The 25,259-nt window shown below is 41.6% G+C and overlaps 1 protein-coding gene across 1 annotated transcript in view; it reads left to right on the top strand.

Moving 5' to 3' along the window:
- RXFP2 (relaxin family peptide receptor 2) overlaps nucleotides 1-25,259 on the top strand; it is a 389,469-nt gene that overhangs the window by 334,808 nt on the left and 29,402 nt on the right. The window contains exon 15 of the mRNA XM_088460250.1: nucleotides 19,993-20,222. Within this exon, the coding sequence (XP_088316376.1) occupies nucleotides 19,993-20,222 (230 nt within the window). The remainder of the gene's footprint in view (nucleotides 1-19,992; nucleotides 20,223-25,259) is intronic.

Genomic DNA, 25,259 nt, shown 5'->3' with positions numbered 1-25,259 from the left:
GATGAAACCTTGAAGAATTGAGAACTACCACTCTGAGATATTGAATCATTATTTTCATTTGGGACAATATCTATATTTGGAGCAACTTTTAAACGCTTGTGAGGTATTTTCTTGTTTGTTATTGTGTAATTTATAGATGTAAAAGGTTTATGCCAAGCGCTACACCTGCTAATGATTATGTGCTGATGGTAATTATCACAAGTCACCAGGCAGTAAATAAGATGTAATACTTTACTATTCAAAAAACATACAAAATGTACACAATTGTAACCGCATCAATATGATGCTGATTACTAAAATGCAGATGATGGCAACAATGACTGGCGACTGGGTAAGTATTGATGTGAGAATGGGCTGATGATATAGTAAATATGGTATGACAGTCTCTGTTGATAGTAAGTCCGTGACTTCGTTTGTGCTATGTTCAGAGATACGGCGTCCCGTGATATTTTAGAAGGTCAAAGGTTGTGTGTACTTCAAAGTCCAATAGCAGTGAAAAGTGAATATAGCGCGATCACCGTTGCCCGGGATATCTTCAGGCTGGAGGGAGGAATGGCTCGTGATCGGTCGTTGTCCTGAACCTGCTATCCATGACTGGGATCTAGAATGACAGTGTGCCTCTGCGAGAGGCCGCACGCCAGTCGATCCCTCTGTGTGGATGTGCGGGGAGGAAGCAACCTCCAGCTCGGGTGTGGGAACCTGTTGCCGTGTGCTCCCTCCACTCAGGGGAAACTTATCTGATGCTCAGTGATTCGTCCTCCCACCTCCTTGCTGCCCTTGTGATGTAGTCCTGTGTGCCGGTCTTCATCCATGTGGGACTCCTGATGTACGTGCCACCGCTTTGTTTCCTGTTGGTTTCCTGTTGATTTCTTCAATCATGTGATCGGGACTGGGTGGATGTCAGAAGGGAATAATCAGCCAGAGAGTTGCCTGTTGCCTGTGGGGGAGTGTCACCAACGCGTTTCAGCCTTGTATGGCCTTTGTCAAGGATGTAATTTATATTATGGCAGGGATGTTGAACCCCATCCCCTGTGCCCTCTCCACCAATTACCTATGTTGTTGTTATTATTATTATTACTTTTTTATATAAAGTGTATGCAGAGCTGTACAGGGTAAACATACAAAACACAACAGGGTATTAGATCTTAGATATTATATTTTGTCAGATATGCATTTGGGAGACATGGTAGGGTATAGAAAAGGACCGTAGCTAATGGTGTGCAAGCGGTGCTGCAGCCCATGGTCCAGGGGTCACCACCATTGCCACCCATTAGTACTTGTATTGGCTTGCAGGGTGCCTGGAGTGGCATGCACAGATCGTGATCAACCCAAAGGGTCAAACATGCACGTAGGTCCTAGGAGCACACCCGCTGTGCGCACTCCAGGTCCCCATACCAGACAGCAGCTGACATATAAGCTTGGGACAAGGTAAAACAACTTCTTTGATTTAACACTATACTCTCAGAATGGGTAGTGAGGATAATCTCACCAAGGGAACAAATACCCCATAGCTATTCAAGTGAGAGATATAGAAGGGTATTCAGGTGCGAGAATAGCAATAATCCCACAACTGCTGGGTTTTTCCTGCAGGTGCAGGATTTTTGCTATTCAATTAGGTGCAAAGTTTTTCAGTTTTCAAGCACCACAAAGTTTTTTTTTGAGCACCTCCAGAGCACGACCGATTATTAATAATAAAAAAACATATTTTTAGGAAAAATGGTCGGTAAATGCTCTGTGACCCCGGCGGCACCCCTCCTCATGACTAATTAAGCAATTGGAAGTTTACAAATAGCATAATTAGTCCTTAATTACTCACCTTCCGAAGCAGAGTCTTCTTCCTCCAGCGTCAGGAGCCAGATCTTCTGCAGCAGGGTGAGTATGTGAGTGTGTGTGAGTGTTTGTAAGTGTATATGAGTGAGTGTGTGTGTGCATGTGTCTGTGTGTGTGACCCCCGGTGTGTGTGAACAACCCCCCTCTGCCCCCCGTGAGTGTGTTCCCAGTGTAGACGACACTGGGAGAACTAGATCTCCCAGCAGCATTTGCACCTCCCAGCAGCCCCCAGAGCCTCAAAGCAGCCACCAGGACTCCCAGCAGTCCCCTCTCCAGTGACAAGATGAAGGAGCGGCCACCGGGAGCAGCGGAGACCACTGGAGGCCCCCAGACAGGTGAGTATATATTTTTTATTTCATTTTTTTACGCTCCGGGGGGTTTTCAGCTCTGGAAACCCTGCGACCACTATGTTTAATTGGATACTGTGAGTAAAGGGAGACCTCCGTAGTCCAAAATTGGGCGTGTAAGACGCAAGATTTTTTACCTCACTAAACCTCACCCCCAAATGAATATGCCCCATAGGCTGTAAGCCCGAGTACTATATCTGGCAAACAGGGCCGCCATCAGGGGGGGACTGCTGGTAATAGAGTACCGGACCCGGACACTGGCAGAACAGTAGAGGGCCCGTGCCCGCTCCTACCACCGTTGCATAGCCTGCATTACCTCTCTCCCCATGGACAGATTCCCCTATTTAGTCTCTGATCGCAATGGAGGTGTTGCCAGTATGGCAAGCCCCGCCCCCATACACACGTGAATCACGTCATTGTGGAGGGGCGGGGCCTATTGACGCAAGGTGCCCGCCCACCATTAGCAACCTGCTGTTGCATCAGAAATATAACTAATAAGTATGCTTGTGTATGTATGTATCTGTATGTGTTACAGTGAATATATGTGGGTATGTGTTAATATGTATATATGTATATGTATGTTAGTGTGTATATCTGTGTTAGAGTGTATATACTGTATATGTGTTAATGTGTATATATGTGTTATATATAATATATAAGTTTGCTATTTACTGTATATATTATATATGAGTGTGTGTATATGTATGTATGTATATATAATATATATATATATATATATATATATAGTATATCCACGAATGCGGCACACTCCTTCCCATGCAATTCATGGCCGCTAGCATATGTATATACAGATCCAAAAAGCGGCACTCAACGGACTTTCAATAAGGACATTACATCAACTCCTTTTGCAACGTTTCGGGCTTTATTGCCCTTCGTCAGGCTGCATACAAATCAATCCAGACTTTATGTGATAACTCACCTTAAATACCTGCTGTCCCTCCTCGGTCTGCTCCAGGTCCCGCTGGCCACCCGCCGTCCCGCGTGCAGTACTTCCGGTAAGAGCCGGAAACACCTCGGCACATCAGTGACGCGGCTGTCACCACGGAAACATGGGGCCTTTCCAAGAGAGACAACACAACATGCACCACGTGAAAAAACATACAAAAACAATAACAAACACAAATTTACAATTTAAAAACGGGAATAAGTGCTTAAGCCATCCACATGCGGCATACTTTGGAGTATAACATATAATCATATGTGGATGTACTATCAATAATACAAGAGACATGTAATTACTTCACTTGTAAAGATGGAAATCAACTACACCTGAAGAGCAACAGAAGACGTAGACAAAGTAACTCTAATAAAAAATACTATAATTTAACTGTTCATTCAGACCCTTGGGTCTGACAGTGTCCAAATAATGGATCCATTTGGCTTCCATCATCAGCAATTTTTTATTTCTATCACCCCTCCTTCCATCTTCCGGAACATGATCTATTATCATATATTTTAAGCTAGACAAATTGTGCTTGGCCTCCACAAAGTGACGAGCCACCGGTTGTTCCGTCCCCTTACCATTAATGGCAGATCTGATCGCCGATCTGTGTAGGGCCATGCGTTCCTTAAAGGAACGCACGGTTTTCCCTACATAGCAGAGTCCACAGGGGTATTTAATTAGATACACAACAAACATGCTTGAACAGGACAGGCGGTGCCTTATTTCAAATCTTTGTCCCGAATGAGGGTGATGGAAGAATTTGCCCGTCAACATATATCCACACGTCGTGCACCCCAGGCATTTGTAACATCCATTGGTTGGTCTGCATGACACCTGAGGGGACTTATTGTGATGTGTAATATCTGAGTGAACCACCCAATCCTTGATATTCCTGCCCCTCTTGTAACATGGTCTGATCCTTGTTTTTTTAAGAGATACTAGATCTCTATCATTCTGAATTATCGGCAATAATTCTTTACTAGCCTTATTAATGTCACTTTTCCAGTTTAGTGAATTCAATTTATTTGTTGGCACATACCCCAGACCTTTATTTAACACACCAATTTCCACCTCAGTTAACTCCCTACTGGACAAGTTGTATATCAAACTCATCTCCTCCTTCCTTTGCCTCTGGTTCCTTTTGCGACACCTTTGTCCTCCTCTTCTCTTGTGTTGCCTTCCCTTCCGCGCCCTGCACAGGTCTTCACCCCTAAAGGGGGTCTCTGATATGGAACCTTATAACTACTTGAGGCCTCATCCTCTGATGTTGAGGGTAACTCACTTGATGAATGATTGTCCATCATACCCCTATGGCCACGGAACTGTCTTTGTTGCATGTAACGTGTTTTCACTTCTGTACCTCCTGACAGCCAGCGATAGACTCTCCTCTCCTCATAATCTTTATTACTACTTCAAATTTCTGCTTCTTCAAAGATATTAGTTCCTTTTTGTAGGTCTCCACCTGCTGTTGTAACTTGTCTAGTTCACACTTGCCTCGGTCTCCCTGTAGTTGAGACTTGTTCTTATTCATATATTCTGCAATTCTTTGTTTTACTAAAGTCAATTCTCTAGCTGACTCCTCCACTACCAATGTCATCAAATCTAGAGAGCATTTGTTAAGAATCGCTATCCATCTTCTTACAAATTCTTTATTCAAACGTCCTATAGTAGGGGTATTCCGAACCCGAAATCCCCTTGGGATTTTTTTCTCTCTCAAATACTCTGATAGAGTGATGCCATGCAACAAATAGTCAACTTCTCTTTTCTTATATTTCAACAAATTATTCATAATTTCTTCAGATGTAATTTCCCCCATAGTATCTGTCAGTCTCTCCTTAAATAAAACAGACTCCATTTCACTCTCAGAGAAGCTGAGCGTCTCTCCAATAGGGACTTCTGTCCATGAGAAACCACTAGCTTCATCCATAATGTAAACTCCAGTATGTTCCACTCAATTCAAAAGGCACTATTTACCGTATCAGTAAAAGTATTGTGGTAACTTCTCTTCACACACAGAAGCCTCAGTAATATCTGCAAATTATATCTTGGATTCCAGGTAAGAGCATAAAAAGTCCAGCTCCTGCCCTTTAGTCCACAACTTAATTGAGCAGCAAATACTTCTTCTGGTGTGAGGTATTAACCACACAATATGAGTGCAGGCATCTAAAGGCCTGAAACGGGGGGTGCCAGTCACTAAGGTGTACAATCACTTGTCACCTCTACACAGTATATCCACGAATGCGGCACACTCCTTCCCATGCAATTCAAAACGCCGCGGTGCCCGCTAGCATATGTATATACAGATCCAAAAAGCGGCACTCAACGGACTTTCAATAAGGACATTACATCAACTCCTTTTGCAACGTTTCGGGCTTTATTGCCCTTCATCAGGCTGCATACACATCAATCCAGACTTTATGTGATAACTCACCTTAAATACCTGCTGTCCCTCCTCGGTCTGCTCCAGGTCCCGCTGGCCACCCGCCGTCCCGCGTGCAGTACTTCCGGTAAGAGCCGGAAACACCAGTGACGCGGCTGTCACCACGGAAACCCGGGGCCTTTCCGAGAGAGACAACACAACATGCACCACGTGAAAAAACATACAAAAACAATAACGAACACAAATTTACAATTTAAAAACGGGAATAAGTACTTAAGCCATCCACATGCGGCATACTTTGGAGTATAACATATAATCATATGTGGATGTACGATCAATAATACAAGAGACTTGTAATTACTTCACTTGTAAAGATGGAAATCAACTACACCTGAAGAGCAACAGAAGACGTAGACAAAGTAACTCAAATAAAAAATACTAGGGGGGAGGGATAGTGGTGCTCGATGTGGACAAATATGGTCGGGAGATATACAGCCAATTAGCCAATATATCAGTATATGAGAAATTAAGAAAGGAACCGACTGATACTTTTAAAATAGAGGTTGATAAACTGCTTATGGCAGCTGTAAATGGTGGTACCATTACGTAAGAAACTTGTAAGTTTCTAACTATTGATTATCCAAGGGTACCTCTCTTGTATACGCTTCCTAAGATCCACAAAAGCCTTACCTATCCACCGGGACGCCCGATAGTGTCAGCCAGAGACTCCCTATACAGTAATATCTCACTATATTTGGATCACTTTCTGCAACCCTGTGTACAGGCGGGTGATACCTACCTGAAGGATACTACTGATCTGCTTTTAAGTCTCATGGATATTAGTGAAGTACCGGATAATACATGGTTATGCACCCTAGATATCTCAAGCCTCTATACCAATATACCCCACATTGGAGGATTGGAGGCAGTTGAAGATTTGATTACCAATAATACCTTATATCAGGGTCCACGCATAGATTTTTTTCTGACTTTATTGGATATGACACTGAGGAGGAATTACTTTTACTTTGATGGCCATTATTATATGCAAAAAAGTGGATGTGCCATGGGATCGCACGTGGCACCGACATATGCGAATGCATATATGGCGAAAATAGAAAGGGAGTTCTTCTTCAATCGCGATGTGCGGGATAGAATTTTGTTTTATAAGCGCTACATTGACGATGTGATTCTTTTTTGCAGAGGCGACTGTAACGATCTTAAAGATGTAATTGAAATGATAAATGAGCTTGACCACCCGATTAAATTCACATATGACATGAGTTTAGATCAAATAAACTTTCTGGATGTCACTATCATGGTGAACAACAACCTAATATCCACTAAAATGTATTCAAAGCCAACGAATAGGAATACATTGCTGAGAGCAGATAGTTTCCATCCTGTTACAACTATTAATAGCCTACCATATTCCCAACTACTAAGGGTTAAAAGAGTGACAAGTGACCCGTCAATGCTGGAGGAGGAGATGGATTTAATGGTAGAGACGTTTAGAGCAAGAGGATACTCTGAAAAGTTATTGCGGGCAGCACGAAGGAAAGTGGATTGCGTATCAAGGGAAGATACGTTGAAACATAGGGACAAAGACCAGATGGACAATGTTCTGAATTGGGTATACACCTATAGTACATCACAAAATGACATTAATAAGGCTAGTAAAGAATTATGGCCGATAATTCAGAATGATAGAGATCTAGTATCTCTTAAAAAAACAAGGATCAGACCATGTTACAAGAGGGGCAGGAATATCAAGGATTGGGTGGTTCACTCAGATATTACACATCACAATAAGTCCCCTCAGGTGTCATGCAGACCAACCAATGGATGTTACAAATGCCTGGGGTGCACGACGTGTGGATATATGTTGACGGGCAAATTCTTCCATCACCCTCATTCGGGACAAAGATTTGAAATAAGGCACCGCCTGTCCTGTTCAAGCATGTTTGTTGTGTATCTAATTAAATATCCCTGTGGACTCTGCTATGTAGGGAAAACCGTGCGTTCCTTTAAGGAACGCATGGCCCTACACAGATCGGCGATCAGATCTGCCATTAATGGTAAGGGGACGGAACAACCGGTGGCTCGTCACTTTGTGGAGGCCAAGCACAATTTGTCTAGCTTAAAATATATGATAATAGATCATGTTCCGGAAGATGGAAGGAGGGGTGATAGAAATAAAAAATTGCTGATGATGGAAGCCAAATGGATCCATTATTTGGACACTGTCAGACCCAAGGGTCTGAATGAACAGTTAAATTATAGTATTTTTTATTAGAGTTACTTTGTCTACGTCTTCTGTTGCTCTTCAGGTGTAGTTGATTTCCATCTTTACAAGTGAAGTAATTACAAGTCTCTTGTATTATTGATAGTACATCCACATATGATTATATGTTATACTCCAAAGTATGCCGCATGTGGATGGCTTAAGCACTTATTCCCGTTTTTAAATTGTAAATTTGTGTTTGTTATTGTTTTTGTATGTTTTTTCACGTGGTGCATGTTGTGTTGTCTCTCTCGGAAAGGCCCCGGGTTTCCGTGGTGACAGCCGCATCACTGATGTGCCGAGGTGTTTCCGGCTCTTACCGGAAGTACTGCACGCGGGACAGCGGGTGGCCAGCGGGACCTGGAGCAGACCGAGGAGGGACAGCAGGTATTTAAGGTGAGTTATCACATAAAGTCTGGATTGATTTGTATGCAGCCTGACAAAGGGCAATAAAGCCCGAAACGTTGCAAAAGGAGTTGATGTAATGTCCTTATTGAAAGTCCGTTGAGTGCCGCTTTTTGGATCTGTATATATATATATATATATATATATATATATATACAGTCAGGTGCATAAATATTGGGACATTGGCAGAATGTTCAGACTTTGGCCTCTATTCACCACCACAATGGCTTTGAAATTAAACAAACAAGATGTGCTTTAACTGCAGACTTTCAGATTTAATTTGAGGGTAATTACATCCAAATCAGGTGAACGGTGTAGGAATTACAACAGTTTCTATATGTGCCTCCCACTTTTTAAGGGACCAAAAGTAATGGGACTATCAACTCAAAAGCTATTTCATGGACAGGTGTGGGCTATTCCCTCGTTATTTCATTATCAATTAAGCAGGTAAAAGGTCTGGAGTTGATTCTAGGTGTGACATTTGCATTTGGAATCAGTTGCTGTCGACTCTCAATATGAGATCCAAAGAGCTGTCACTATCAGTGAAGCAAATCATCATTAGGCTGAAAAATGAAAACAAACCCATCAGAGAGATAGCAAAAACATTAGGTGTGGCCAAATCAACTGTTTGGAACATTCTTAAAAAGAAAGAACGCACCGGAGAGCTAAGCAACACCAAAAGACCCGGAACACCACGGAAAACAACTGTTGTGGATGACAGAAGAATTATTTCCCTGGTGAAGAAAAATCCCTTCACAACAGTTGGCCAAATCAAGAACACTCTCCAGGAGGTATGTGTATATGTGTCAAAGTCAACAATCAAGACTTCGGAATCAAGAAAAGAAAGGAGAAGAAAACTCTTTTGGCTGGGGCACAAACTTAATGTAATCTATTAAAACAAAGTTTATTACATAATCTTCAACTTACATACATAGAAGACATAACACCATATATAGACAGACAAATTACAAAAAGGTTATTTGTTTAAGTATCACACTGTTTATCTATAGTTGGACAAATATATTGTGTTCTGGTCACTTTATAGCCATAAAAAATGCTTCTTGTAATCCAGAATGTGTTCTCCAAGTATGAACTGCCGTGTTCGTATGTCAAGGCAAAAAATATATATAAAAAAACATATAGAATGAAGTATCGGTTGGGAATATCACCAGACTGCTCCTTAATAGTATGGGGTAATATCTGTCAATGATTTTGACTGCCGAAAAGAAAGAAAGAAAAAAAGAATAGTGGGTATAAAAGAACTGCACACTTTGAGGAGTGAAATACTGCTGTTAAGTCATCTGCATGCATCGAATTATATTAATGAGTGTTAACCTTCTCAGTGTCAGTTATAACAGTCAGAAAATTAAGATGAGTAGTAGTCATACTGAAAAGAAAGAATCAAGAATGCCATGCATCTGCTTTCAAATCTCTATGCTTCAGCGGTATCGTGCAGAGGAGATAATGATGAGAGTACATACAATGACAATAATTGATCCCTTTTGATAGGTGCATCTGCTGTCGTTGCTACTGTGCCCGGCTCCTGCGGGCCAGTACCGATGAGAGTGCGAAGAAAGATAGTAAAATACGGCTAAAGTCTGTAGTATTCCACATTCGTATTAAATAAAATGAGGTACAAATACATATGTGTACATCTAGATACTTCAAAAAATATTGTTCCGTTCCGACATGCCAGGTACCCAATAAGTAATTAAAGACATTTGCTAATAATTGAATACTTCATCCTCTATCAGAGTATTCTCCCTAGAATAATATCTAAACTCCTAGCAAATGATATGTGCTTAGAGTGATTATCCTGATATCTATCCAGTGACTAGTGTCCTTCGCTTTATATAAAGTAGTAGGTGAGGGCTCATGCCTTGTAGTGTATAACTGTAAGTAAATGTAGTCACAGCACACCTGAGGATCTAGACAGCATTAAGTATGATAGAGAAACTATAACACAATCGTTTGCTGATTAATGGTGGTCTGGTTGATTCAATTAATGTTTCCCCTTTGATAATACCTAGAAAAAATCATCACGATAGACATTCCCCTTATGAATGGGTATAACCACAATCGATGGTAATAACGTTGTACCAGGTATCACTCAATATTATTCAACTGTTATCACTGGCTTGAATATAGGTTTCCCAATAAATTAGAAAATATCATCACGTTTGACATTTCCCTTGTGAATGGGTGTGGCAACAATCAATGGTAATAACACTGTCTCAGATTTCACTCAATATTAATCAACGGTTGTCACTGGCTTAAATATAGGTTTCCCTTGTCAGACAACATAAATATGACAGAGAAATTCTCACACAAAACGTTAGTGGATAGATAGTGATATAATAGATTCAGTCTACATTTCCTCTTTGATACTAACTAGAAAAATCATCATGATTTACATTTCCCTTGTGAGTGGATGCTGCGACAATCGATGGTAATGATACTGTCACAGATATCACTCAGTATTTGGTCAAAAAGCTGTCACAAGCTTGAATATAAGTTTCCCTTGTCACTGTCACCTCATTATTCTAAATTCTTCCAACTGATGGCATAAGAGTGAGAAACTGTATAGCAACAGTTGTCACTGGCTTGAATATAGGTTTCCCTTGTCAGACAGCATTTAAATATGGCAGGGAAACTCTCACAACAAACGTCAGTAGGTGAACGGAGGTGCTGCGTCTGTCTCCGACGATATCATTTTGCCTCTGCTGGCTTGTTCACGGTACACTTGCAGAGGCGAAACGATATCGTCGGAGACAGACGCAGCACCTCCGTTCCCGCTGTGCGCACAGCGGGTGCTGTTACAGACCAGGTGACGCTTCATCCTACTATCACAGCCGCATAAGGTAACAAATCATTTGTACCTTCTGGCTAACATTATCTATTGATTGATACATACTTTGTGGTTCATGACTCTTGCAGACAAGGGGATAATTATTACCCGTGCCATGTAGGGTCTCGTCGCAAGTCCGGCCGCACACAGCTATGCAAGCGGCCAGGAGGCCGCTCCTTTTTAAGCTAGGCCGGCCCTGATTCAGAGCGAGCGCTCTGGTCAGAGCATCCGGCTCTGAATCAGGCCCTGAGTGTACTAACACTTGCTGTTGCACGCATAACTCTGTCTAAATCTTTATATCTGTACTCTCATCAGGTAATTTTGGTAGCTGACAGCAGATGCAGAGTTAATCTTTTTTTATATGTACTGGAAATAACAAGCTCTCATCAGTCATTCTCTGCCGAGGGGCACATGGCTGAAAGCAGATTTCTATCCCAGATATATACATATGCATTTCTGGCTTCTCTATAATACTTACTGTATACCTCTTTGAATAAAGAATTTCCTGATAGGAAACAGTGTATCATACATATTGTTGCAGATTTTTTTTTTTAATGATACCTATACTTATGTGATGAAAGATTTTTCCTGATGGACACAGTGTATCATTATTACCGCTCCAGTACTTTTGTGTAAACTTATGAGACAAAGGTGAAACATTTATCTCCTGAGAAAGACATATTTCTTTAGAAGCAATTTTCTTTTCATTTTCCTTAATAGTGCCGTAATGGAAACAATGTATCATTAATACTGCTACGGTACCCATGTGTACACTTATGAGACAAAGGTGATGCATTTATCTCCTGTGGGAGATGTTTATCTTTTGAAGCAAGCCTTTTGTAATTTTCCTTCAGGGTGCTTTGATTACACCAATATCTAATGATGTGCAAAGTATATGTGCATTTATTCATGATTTGCACATATCAAGCTTTCAGCTTGTGGACTAGATAGTCGACTGTGTACCTATGAAGAGAATCTACATCAGCACATGCTGATTATATAGAATTTAAAGGCAAATATCCATATTTATTTTGTATCCATATTTATATTAGAATGGATTATTCCTGCAATATTGAATATGTTTTCAAATTGTGTGTAAAAAAATATTTCTCTTCTTTCTCTTCTTTGGTACAAATTCTACTTCTTGACTCTAGGGGAGCACCACTGGGCATCTGAGACTACTGTATATTTTGTTTTTTGAAAAACTATCAAAATAAAATAAAGATATTGGCACATACTGTATACTGTACTCCACCACTTTCTCATAGAATCGTAATAACTTATGCAGACATGCCTGTGCACCAGCCATCTCCTGAAGCAATATGTTTCATATATACTCAGCATCAGAAATGGTTGATAAAATGGTATGAGGTTTGAGAATTGTTTCTGTTGAGTAAATCAAGACCAGAATTGATAACGTTGGTTGACCACATCTGTGGATGGCAGCATAGGAGAAAATAGGCTTTTTCAGCCTCCAAACCTTCAGAAATTCAATATACATAACAAACAATCTGCTCATTAAGGAGCACCTGTGGTAGACCCTGTCTTCTTCACTTCATTGGGTCAGTTACACATCAAATGATTGAGTGAGAGGATTTATAGATTTGGGCTTCCATCCAGATAGTTTTTCACCACAGGCCTTTTCAGAGACAAAACAAAAACACTATCTCTGCTGGAGGCCAATCAATCTATACTCTCCGCTGGAGTGATCATTCCAGACTCAGAAGAGCAGATGCATTTAGGGCAATATTGAACCTGAAAGCTCTAAGCTCCCATCACAGGGTGGACAAATTTAAAGTGGAATCCCTGAGATTGGTGACATTGATATTAGGGACAAAAAAATTTACGTTTCCCAATCTGAGAAGGTCACCAGTATCTTCTCAGATTTGCCTAGTCTCAGTATTATTAATTTTCAGATCAACCTCTCAGTCTGACAACAGCACCAAGGGTATTTACAAAAACCATGACAGCAATGGCTGCTCTTCTAGATCCAGGGAATCCCATACCTGGATGGCCTGTTATGGCTATTTCACACACGCCGGTTTTCACCGGACGACAAAAATCCAGGCATTTTTTTTCCTGTGGATATTTTCCTTTCACATACAACAGTTTTGTGCTGTGTGTGATGGTTTTGCCATGTTTTTCTTTACCCTATCTTTAACATTGAAACCATGGACAGCAGCCGTCCATTTCAGTGGATATTCCCGGCTGTAAAACGGCGACCGTGCCATGTCTGTGCCGTCTGAAAGGACCCATTCGTTCCCATACTTAATTAAATTTTAAACACGGCAAAAAAACGCCCAGATTGTTGCCATCCAGTGAAAACCGGCAGGTGTGAATAGCCCTTAATCAAGATAGGAAGCCTTACTTTTATCCACACCCTTCGGCAAATGACAGCTCAGACATTAGACTCACTGGTGGCCCAACAGCTTCCATAGTCCATCTTAGTACCTGCCAAGTAAAATACTTTCTAGGTTTGCTGTTTGACATCAAAGTGTGCATGCCAGAAGACAATATTTTCTAATTGCAGAAACTAACAAAGTCTCTATTGGCTCTCACAGTCATCTGTTCTATTTTGCATGAGAGTCCTGGGAAAGATGGTCTTTACCTTTCAGGTATCACAATTTGTTTGGTTCGTTTTATTGAACTGGTGCAAGTTACATCATCACTCATCCAGTCAATGCATTCTGTTGTTTCCAAAGTCGAGTCAGTCACTCCTCTGGTTGTTCAGGGTCGACAATCTCAACCAGGAGCACTTTGTATTTAATATTATTGCCCATTAAAATACAGCAACCAAATCCAGTGAGAATGCACAGGTTTCAGAAGTGCAGCTTAGTATATTTTCCTCCTTAGTACTTTTAGATTTTAGCCCTGTCTTCTCGTATAAAAAGCTCACTCTGTTACCTGAATGGAATACTTTTTTGTAGTTTGTGCTGCATGTGGGCAGCCAACAGTGGTGTAACTAGGGGGGTGGGTGTGAGCGGGGCATGTGCCCAGGGCGCTGTGGGAGGCCCAGCAGAGGGGGCACCTGCCCCCCGCCACCATTGCGCCCGGACCGGAGATTTGTCTAATAATGTAATGACCACTGGCAGATAACTGTGCCTGCTGGTGTTGACTGTAGGGAGAGCTGAAGCAGAAATGCGCAGCCCCTCCCAGGCAGTCATTACCATCCTGAGAGCTGCCAGTTGATCACTCTTCATTCCCCGGCACTTTCTCAGCTCCAGAGCACCCGGGTGTGTCTTAGTTTTTTGCTGGGGCAGGCAGATTGCCTTAAGGGGAGAAGGTGGGCCAGACTGCTGCGGGGGAGGGAGGGGGGTGCATTTGTGTGAAAGAGGTGTGTGTATCTGTGTCAGTGTGTGTGTCTGTATCTGTGTCAGAATGTGTGTGTGTGTGTGTGTGTGTGTCAGTATTTGTGTGTCAGTGTGTGTGTGTGTATCTGTGTCAGTGTGTGTATCTGTGTCAGTGTGAGTGTGTGTATTTGTGATGGTGTGGCTGAGAGACTGCATGGGGGGGAGGCGATGGTGTGACTGAGAGACTACGCGGGGGGGAGGTGATGTGTGCTGAGAAATGACACAGGGGGGATGCAATGGTGTGCTGAGAGACGATGCAGTGGGGGAGGTGATGTGTGCTGAGAAACGACACAGGGGGGAGGTGATGGTGTGCTTAGAGACGATGCAGGGGGGAGGCAATGGTGTGGCTGAGGGATAATGCGGGGCGGGGAGGCAATGGTGTGGCTGAGAGAATGCAGGGGGGAGGTGATGGTGTGCTGAGAGATTATGCAGGGAGAGGCAATGGTGTGGCTGAGAGATGATGCAGGGAGAGGCAATGGTGTGGCTGAGAGATGATGCAGGGGGGAGGTGATGGTGTGCTGAGAGACGACACAGTGGGGAGATTGTGTGACAGGGGGAGAGAAGTTACACAGGGGGAACGAGTCTGGTTGAACCGCTGTTGTATGATGATGACCTTAATATTCCTACACAAACAGGCATCATGAATAGTGAATACCAACTGAAGATGCCGTCTTCCCAGGGAGGATGCATTTCTTCAGAAGTTCCACATTGTGAGAAACTACCATATAGGTAAGGTGCATATAGAATGGAAAGTAATGTTCCTAGAGTGACAAGAAATGAATGGCGTATCATGTTGGCATGCCCCATTTTCAGTGGCCATGCCCCTTCGGTATGTGACCCCATCCCTTTTTTTGCTGCGCACCTTCGCCCTACAAATATATTTTGCTATGTGTGTGCCATTCTTCAACTTGCCCTGGGCTCCAAAGACCCCAGTTACGCTACTGGCAGCCAACATAAATTTGTCAGGATCAAAAACTTAATCTTGACTGTGGTATAACACCCTACTTTTGAACCATTCAAGTAGATAGATTTGAGAATCTTTACAGGGAAATATTTTCTTTTGGTCACCTCTACAATGAGAAGAGTTTCGGAACTGGGACCTCTGTCTTGCAGATCACCATACTGAATTTTTCATAAAGGCACCGCTGTTGTATGGAAAACATCTTAATTTTCAGTGATATCCAGTTTTCAGTGGGGAGTCTCTTCTCTTGCTGGAAAAAGACCGGGAATCCCTTCTCTTGCTGGATGTCATCAGGAACCTAAGTACATACCTTACTTCTGATTCCTTACACCTCCACTTGATTACATCGACCTGCATATGAAGGACTATTAGCAGTTACTAGAATCTTCATTCATTTGGGGGCAGAGATTTTAGCTTTTCTGCTCAGACTCTCTGGGACTCTGGAAAATACAACCCAAATGCTTAGCTCTCTTTTCTGTAGTCTATTAATATTTTTCCCTCCTGTTCTCATTAGCTACATCTCTTACACACCAGCTACACTCTGCACCTCCTCCTTGGGCTTTCTGTCCCCTGACTCCACTCCATTGTTTTAGTTTCTTCTGACAACCTAGACCCATTACCTGTGCCTATGCTAATACGGGGATGTAGTCAGCATCCCGGCTGACAAGATGCCGACTGTCTACATACCAGCGCCAGAATCCCGACTCCAGAATACCGACCGTCGGCATCCCGAAGGTACGTATCTGGGGTAAGGGGGAGAGTAAGGGTGCGTGGTTAAGATTAGGTAGGGGAAGGGGAAGGTTTAGGCACTAAGAGGGGAGGTTTAGATTTAGGGTGTGGGAAGGGGGGGATTTGGTTCAGGCACTAGAGGGGGAGGCTAGGGTTAGGCACCAGGAATGGAGGGTTAGGGTAGGGAGAGGGTGTGGTTTAGCATACCAACTAATAAGTGTCAGTATGTTAACCCTGTCAGGATCCCGGCATCAGGATTCTGACCGCCGGGATCCCAACTGCCGGCAACCCATACCCAACCCCTAATACGCACAGGTTTCAGCTTATGGTGACTATTTCCATTGTAGCCCTTGCATCATTGGCTGTGTTAAGAGTTCTATTTGTTATACAAATAAGTTACATTATTCTACTCTTCTACTTCTATGAAGTGTTTGTTCCCTGAAGCTGTATGTCATGCTGGTCCTACAGTAAATGTTGCATACAGCTTTTTAAAGAGCTATCACAGCAATAACTCTTCTTGTGTGACAAACCTATAAAACCAATCAATTTCAGGAAGAAAATACTATTTTAAGTGCTTTCTTGAGGAAAACAAAACAGCGGTAAACCTCTTGTGTGTCACCATGTTTATAGATATGCAGCACTTATCCTATCATGTGTCGCCGTCATGTCAATCCTTTCCAATTTTCTCTAGGCATCCATATAATGCTCAGCTGAATGTCAACAGAAAAGTATATATAAAAAAAAAATCCTAAAGAACTTAGGTATTTTTGTAATGTAACTTATTATATTATAACTTACTTTGAAAGATGCATCCTGAAATTTTTTTTAATACATCTTACTTTAAAACACAATTGCATTATAAAGTACTTTGTTGATTTTCTTCATGACTGCCCAAGGGTAAATATCTTACAGTAAACAATATATTGCTGGTATGTTGTCTCTATCTCTTGTCTTTTTGGATACTTTGTCAAAAAAAAAATGCATTAGTTTTTTAAACAGAACTTTCTCCGCAAGATGGATTGGGGCAAATGTAGTAAGCCTTGGAGAGAGATAACATATAGAAGTTGCCCAAAAGCAACCAATCAGCTTCTAACTTATTTACCTTGGACATTAATGACAGAAGCCGATTGGTTGCTTTAGGCAACTACTTCACTGTATCTCTCTCCAAGGCTTGGGACACCTCCCCTAAAGTATTATTTAAGCTTATAATGTAATTGTCATCAAAGGCATTTAACAGCTAGGCCAGCTCATGCACATTCAATAACTATCCTGTATGTATGATATAATATATATATACAGTCAGGTGCATAAATATTGGGACATTGACAGAATTTTCATATTTTGGCCTCTATTCACCACCACAATTGCTTTGAAATGAAACAAACAAGATGTGCTTTAACTGCAGACTTTCAGATTTAATTTGAGGGTAATTACATCCAAATCAGGTGAACGGTGTAGGAATTACAACGGTTTCTATATGTGCCTCCCACTTTTTAAGGGGCCTTTGGGACTATCAACTCAAAAGCTATTTCATGAACAGGTGTGGGCTATTCCCTCGTTATTTAATTATCAATTAAGCAGGTAAAAGGTCAGGAGTTGATTCTAGGTGTGACGTTTGCATTTGGAATCAGTTGCTGTCGACTCTCAATATGAGATCCAAAGAGCTGTCACTATCAGTGAAGCAAGCCATCACTAGGCTGAAAAATCAAAACAAACCCATCAGAGAGATAGCAAAAACATTAGATGTGGCCATATCAACTGTTTGGAACATTCTTAAAAAGAAAGAATGCACCGGAGAGCTCAGCAACACCAAAAGACCACGGAAAACAACTGTGGTGGATGACAGAAGAATTATTTCCCTGGTGAAGAAAAACCCCTTTACAACAGTTGGCCAAATCAAGAACACTCTCCAGGAGGTATGTGTATATGTGTCAAAGTCAACAATCAAGAGAAGACTTCACAAGAGTGAATACAGAGGGTTCACCACAAGATGTAAACCATTGATGAGCCTCAAAAACAGGAAGACCAGATTAAAGTTTGCCAAACAACATCTAAAAAAGCCATTACAGTTCTGGAACAACATCCTATGGACAGATGAGACAAAGATCAACTTGTACCAGAGTGATGGGAAGAGAAGAGTATGGAGAAGGAAAGGAACTGCTCATGATCCAAAACATACCAGCTCATCAGTGAAGCATGGTGGTGGTAGTGTCATGGCGTGGGCATGTATGGCTGCCAATGGAACTGGATCCATTGTATATATTCATGATGTGACTGCTGACAAAAGCAGCAGAATGAATTCTGAAGTGTTTCGGGCAATATTATATGCTCATATTCAGTCAAATGCTTCAGAACTCATTGGACGGCGCTTTACAGTGCAGATGGACAATGACCCGAGGGATACTGCAAAAGCAACCAAAGAGTTTTTTAAGGCTAAAAAGTGGAATGTTATGCAATGGCCAAGTCAATCCCCTGACCTGAATCCGATTGAGCATGCATTTCACTTGATGAAGACAAAACTGAAGGGAAAATGCCCCAAGAACAAGCAGGAACTGAAGACATTTGCAGTAGAGGCCTGGCAGAGCATCACCATGGATGAAATCCAGCGTCTGGTGATGTCTATGCGTTCCAGATTTCAGGCTGTAATTGCCTGTAAAGGATTTGCAACAAAGTATTAAAAAGTCAAAGTTAGATTTAGGATTGTTTAGTTTGTCCCATTACTTTTGGCCCCTTAAAAAGTGGCAGGCACATATAGAAACCGTTGTAATTCCTACACCGTTCACCTGATTTGGATGTAATTACCCTCAAATTAAATCTGAAAGTCTGCAGTTAAAGCACATCTTGTTTGTTTCATTTCAAAGCCATTGTGGTGGTGAATAGAGGTCAAAATATGAAAATTCTGTCAATGTCCCAATATTTATTATGCACCTGACTGTATATGTATATATATATATATATATATATATATACTGTATGAATATATATATATATGTATATATATATATATATATATATATATAATGGGCATGGTTACTGTCGTTGTACATAGATTTGCATGCGCTGATCTTACAGTAGTAATTGAACCAGAAAAGAAGTTTTATTCAGACACCCTAACCTTTCTTGCATTATAGGTTACTGTGTTTTCCTTGTTATTGTTGTTTTCCCCTTTATAATACACAAGCAATGTTAATATATCTATAAATGCTGCAAATACTATCTGTATAAGTGGTGAGATAAGATGTCATTGCTTATTATTGGTGAATTCTGATGGCATCACTTTTATGTTCATTGGGAAAATTTGTCTACTATAAGGCATTGCATGTCCTCTACTTGAAATTATTTTGAATATTAAGTCACCTTTGAATTATGTCACTACTCAAGATACAGCATTTATATGTTCACAGAACTCTTTGGTGACTTCTAATATCCATATAATTATATACAAGAAGCATAATATATAGTAGTGAGTGAAATATCCCATATATATTTACCTGTATTTCATCACAGACAATTTTTTAAAAAAGTAATAGAAACGCTATCTAGAGGCTCTCCACCCTCCTGATGCCTTTGGGAAAGTAGCAGTTTATGTTTCCATTGATCCCCCATTTCCATGCATTCCTTCCTTATACACCCTGTATACCCTGTGTATGTTATATCATGCTTTATGTAATTGACCCTATCATATTGGTGGTTTGGATGTGTATTATAAATTTTGCTCCTTGAATTCTTGATTTTGACGCTGACATTTTTATGACTCTTTCAATAAACATATATTTATAAATAAAAAAGTAATTTTCCAACATTTTAAATTTTTCAATTCATTTGATTTGAAAATTGTTTTTTTTTTTTAATCTTAACTATTTTATTTTCCTATTCTTTCTATTTCCTTTTAAGATATTTTAAAAAGTTTAGATATTGTTCTTATGCCCCTCATGTACGGGTATGTACACCACTTACAGACGGTATATCATCGTTGGAAAACCTTCTGGCAAACACCATTCTACGTGTATTTGTCTGGGTAATAGCTTGCATCACCTGCTTTGGTAACATCTTTGTTATTGGAATGAGATCATTTATTCCATCGGAGAACAAGACGCATACCATGTCTATAAAGATCTTATGTTGTAAGTAGATTTTTTTTATATTTTCAAAAGTAATTCCTTTACACGATTAAATGTTTTGTACAACTCAATAGAGCCCAATAAATGTAATGTATTTGCTCTTTCTATGTTGAATAAATCCATTCTATGGGGAAGAATATTTCAGGGTTCAGATCTAGTTGACTTATTTTGCTACAGATTCATGTGTCTTTTGTTATCTAAATATTTAATTAATGGTTAGAATGTTGTATAAAAGCAGGAGAAACAATATACCTGAAAGCTCTAATGGTGCGTACACACTACACGATATGCTCCCTGAGCGATATCGTGTAGTGTGTCCCCGGCAGGCTGTGCTCAGTGTCGTTCATGACATTGAGCACAGCCGCTGAACGATATCATTAACGATATCGTTCAGCGCCGGGCTCTCTCCCCCTTCCCCCAACATGCAGCAACCTGACGACATCGTCAGATTGTGCTGCATGTTCAGGCGATGGACAATGTCGGAAACGACCAGCGGGAGTGCGCATCGCTGGTCGTTTCCGACATTAAAGTGCATGATTTGTGCATGATTACTGAGCGATTGCACGATTACGATGTCGTAATCGTGCAGTCGCTCAGTAATGTCGCCCAGTGTGTACCCACCTTAAAACCATATACTGTACTTAGTGCTTGGCTTTATTTATCCCTCCAAGATTTTGCCCGCGCTGCTCCTGACCTTTGGAACTCTCTCCCTGTCCCCATCAGACTCTCCACCTCTTTACAATTCTTCAAACGAGCTTTCAAGACCCACTACTTCATTAAAGCCTTCCAGCTCCCATCCTAACTTGCTGCAACATGCTCCTTCCTCCCAGTCTACCCCATGTGTATCACACCTGTTTGTCTGCCCCTCTCCTTTAGAATGCAAGCTCTTACGAGCAGGGCCCTCTCCCCTCTTGTGCTTCTCCTTACTTTACTTTCATCTACTTCTTACCCCCCACCAGGACACCTAACATTTGGTTACTTACGCTCTGTTGCATATCTAGGTGTTATGGTCGCTAATGTAGCATTGTATATTATCCATGTCCCTGTCCTATACTGTATTGTGCTGTAAGTCGCTTGTCAAATTATTTGTTTATGTACTTTGTAAGGCGCTGCGGAACACTTGTGGCACCATATAAATAAAGGATAATAATAATAATCTCATCTCTATAGCAGTTACAGATAATGCATTTAGGGCCGTATTCAATTAGCCGCAAAGAGTTCCAACCTTTTCGCCTGCCGGACTTTCCGCCTACATCGCATTTTTTTGGAGAAAACTTTTTTCATGCGTGCGGCCGCTTTTCGCCGTATTCAATTCCAAAGGACGCAAAAACGCGTCCCGACGAAATTCAAACAGGCGAAAAGTGCTGTCAGATTTGGGGAAATCAGCCTGATACCCCCCAAAAGAGGCACTGACATGGGGATCACTGTGGATACCTCTGAATAGCCCGCTGAAGGTATTTGTTGTGCTTAAATGCTCTCAATAGCTGCTATTTAGCTTCTTTGCACAAGTGGTGAAGAATAGCATTTAGCAGGTTTTTTTTGCAAAAAAAAAATTAGTCCCAGCAAATTTGGGGTACATGAAATTGGGTGGAGGCATAGTTAAAAATCGCTAAAGTGAGGTTTTAAAATATGGAAAAAACTGACCATCAGCAAACACCTGCAATCAAAAAAAACCTGGGGCATTCTTCTTGGGGGACCTAGAGTCTCTTTTGCTAGTTTTTACGTTTGTCCCCCAACTTTGAACTTTTTCACCCCCAAAATGAAAGTACTTTTTTGGGGTGTCCTAAAGTTTTTTTTAACTTTTTGGATGCAGCTTACCTTTGGGGGATTATCCCAAGGCTGCAGGGGTCTTCCCGCAACTTTGCATCCCAAACCCTCAATTCTGCACTTTTTTCTGCCTGCATTCAGAGGCGAATCTTTTCCGCTGGTTACAAGGCGAATACTTTTCGCACCAGTGAAAAGTCTTTTGAATTGAATACGGGGTTAAGTACTCACCTAGCAAAATGATGTCATCGGCGGAAACTTTTTGCCGAAAACGGATTATCGCGGCTAATTGAATAAGGCCCTTAGTAAAATATTCTTCCCTGTAGTAGGACACGAGAAAAATCACGAAGCAATGCTTATTTTTGGTGCATGGTTCATTCTACTTAGAGCAAATTACCTGTGCTTAGAAATTATTGAAGTTTTATTTTAGTTTATTGTCTTGCATAATTTTTCTCATTTTATTTTTATCCATAAGACCAAGCAATATAACTTTGTGATGTTTATACTGTATATCTAATAAAATTTCCACCAAGGGATATCCAATTCATGCCCCCAATAGAAATGAAGATGATTTCAAATACATTATTATCTTTCCTTCTACCTTCTGATAGATAAAAATAAGCATATATCAAAATGATTTCCTAATGGTCTACATATTAGTTGGGGATGCTAGCTGTAATGTATCAAGTAAGTTTTAAATATTGGTACTCTGGGCCTGATGCAAACCCGCTCGCAAGCGGGTCGATGGTGGCCCAGTGCGCATGCGCACGACGGAGCTGGCTCCGTCGTGCGCATGCGCAGGACCCGGATAGCGATGGGCAAACCGTCGCTCCGGGTCTCGTACCAAAGGGGGCGTGCTGTCGATGTTGTGTGACAGCACGCCCCCTTTGGTGGGCGGGCCGGGGGGGTGGCTGCCCAGACGGAGGGCAGTGGGGCCGGCCCCACTGACATCTGTTTGAGCCGAAAGCTCTCTTGGGCTTGCGGCAACGAAACCCTACCACAAGGGTCTCGTCGCAAGCCCGATGGTCCCAATGGTCTTGACCATCGCGACCATCTTCCTTGCAGCTCGCTATAGCTGTGGGTGGTCACCCACAGCTATGCGAGCGGCCAGTAGGCCGCTCTAAAAAAACAGAAGGCCGGCCCTGATTCAGAGCGAGCACTCTGTTAGAGCGTCCGGCTCTGAATCAGGCCCTCTGTTTTCACACATCCCACTACCTTTCCTATCCAATGCAAAATAATTTTCTCAGGTGACCACAACTACTGTTAGGAATTGCAAATATGGGCATTTGAAAGTAACTATACTTAAAAGTGGAGAAAGAAACCTTGTATTTTAAATACCATTTAAAGGGGCTCTACTATTTTCTTTGCTGGTGTGTACTCTAGAAGTAGTGTACACTGCAGACATGGTAGTGTAGAACATGAAAAAGTAGTACTTAACTATTTTCTTTGCTGTAGAGCAGTGGGTGGACTTTGAGTACCGAGGTACATGGTTTAAAATCTACTTGCTATCTGTGTGGAGGGTGGTTTGGTAAATATCTATTGCTAGATGGTAAAGAAAGAGAAATGGGGAAGATTAAGGTCAAACATACATATAAACAAATGCATATATAATACAGAAGCTGTATCTAGATGTGCAATATTAAGTATGTCATATTTAATAGGTTGGTACTAAAACATGAAAGAATGTAAACATACAATTATTTTGAATGTTATTATTGGGAATAATAGTCAAATACAAATAAATAATAATATGAAAAATAATGTAAAAGATAAGATACATAAATCAATAAAATTGAGAAAACATGTCTGTCCGTGCGTCTGTTTGTCATTTATGCATGGCCACAGTTTTGGACCTAGCTCCACCAAATGTCAGGGCCACACACTGTCACATAGGGCCTGATTCAGAGCCGCTCATAAGCGGCCGCTCGTTCGTTCCGAGCGATGTTTGCCCAACTGCGCATGTGTACGGATCGTAATACGCATGCGCGAACCAGTCAGTGCGGCCGAAAATCGTTTGTTCGCTAAATAGCGAATGCCTGCTATTTTCAGTGACAGAAGGAGGCGTATGTGGGTGGTAACGGGAAGGTGCTTGAAAACGGGGAGTGGAGATCAGAACGCAGGCGTGCTTAAAGGTCAAAACGGGCGTTTTATGGGTGTGCATAATTAATACAGCAGCGTCATTGACCACGTCACTGGGTTATTTTATAGTCAGAACTGCTCGCAAGATTGTGGTAGGAAAAACCAACCACAAGAATAGCGAGCAGTTCATACGCTGGTCGATGTACTCGATTAATCTAATAAATAGCGGACATGACGTAGGATGCGAACGGCCAGGGGGCGTAGTTATCCAAAAAACGACTGCAAGATTTGTTCGCTTGTTCAGACATGGAGGCGTGAACAGACCACAAAGAGCGAACGGTTCTTTTGAATAGCCACCCCCTTTTCCTGAACGACCGTCCGCAAATAGCGTCCGGCTCTGAATCAGGCCCATAATCTCTTAAATTACACAGGTTCTAGGGCTGGCTCCAGTGGAAATTGGAAGTCTGACAAAAACCAACAAAAGTTTCCTTTTAACTTCATTCTGAGAAACTGGATGACTCATACAAGTTCATATTAAATCCAGAGCCTCTGTGTTTGCATTGAATGGTGTAACTAGAACTTTTTGGAGCACATACTGTAGCAAGATCTAAAATGGCCCCCACATACATTTGCCCCCACACAGAGCCCATTTATGTTATGCCACACAGAGGAGCTGGCTGGCAACTTTCAGCCTGGGGGGCAACACAAGCAAGTGGCCCTGGTGTTGATAAGCCCTCACAGGAAAAAAATAAAACACATTGGCCTCCATATACCAACGAGTTTTATCACCAAAACAAGTGATAAATATCACTGTATATGATAAATGGTGCTCCAGCCAATCAGCTCCCAACTGTCATTTTTCTAACAGTTGACAGTTCCGAGCTGATTGGCTGGAGCACCATTTATCATACACAGTGATATTTATCACTCGTTTTGGTGATAAAACTCGTTAGTAAATTAGGCCCATTGTCCCTTACAGGAAAAACAAAGCAAAGGCAATGGCCCTCACAGGAATAAAAATAAAACACATATTCATTTGCACATGCCACCCTACAAAAGTCTGACCTGACAGACTCACACAGCAGAACAGCTAGCTGCCGCCACTGCTACTTGCAGGAACTGAAGAGCGGAATAGAGAGAGGAGCTCCCAGTCGCCCCCTTGCCCTCAGCCACGGGCAGCACCAGCACAAAGAAGCA

This window comes from Taudactylus pleione, unplaced genomic scaffold, assembly GCF_031769625.1.
Source record: "Taudactylus pleione unplaced genomic scaffold, aTauple2 ptg000043l, whole genome shotgun sequence".
Classification (NCBI taxonomy): Eukaryota; Metazoa; Chordata; class Amphibia; order Anura; family Myobatrachidae; genus Taudactylus; species Taudactylus pleione.
The sequence above is the reverse complement of the archived record's forward strand: the minus strand, read 5'-3'. Positions and strand labels throughout refer to the sequence as shown.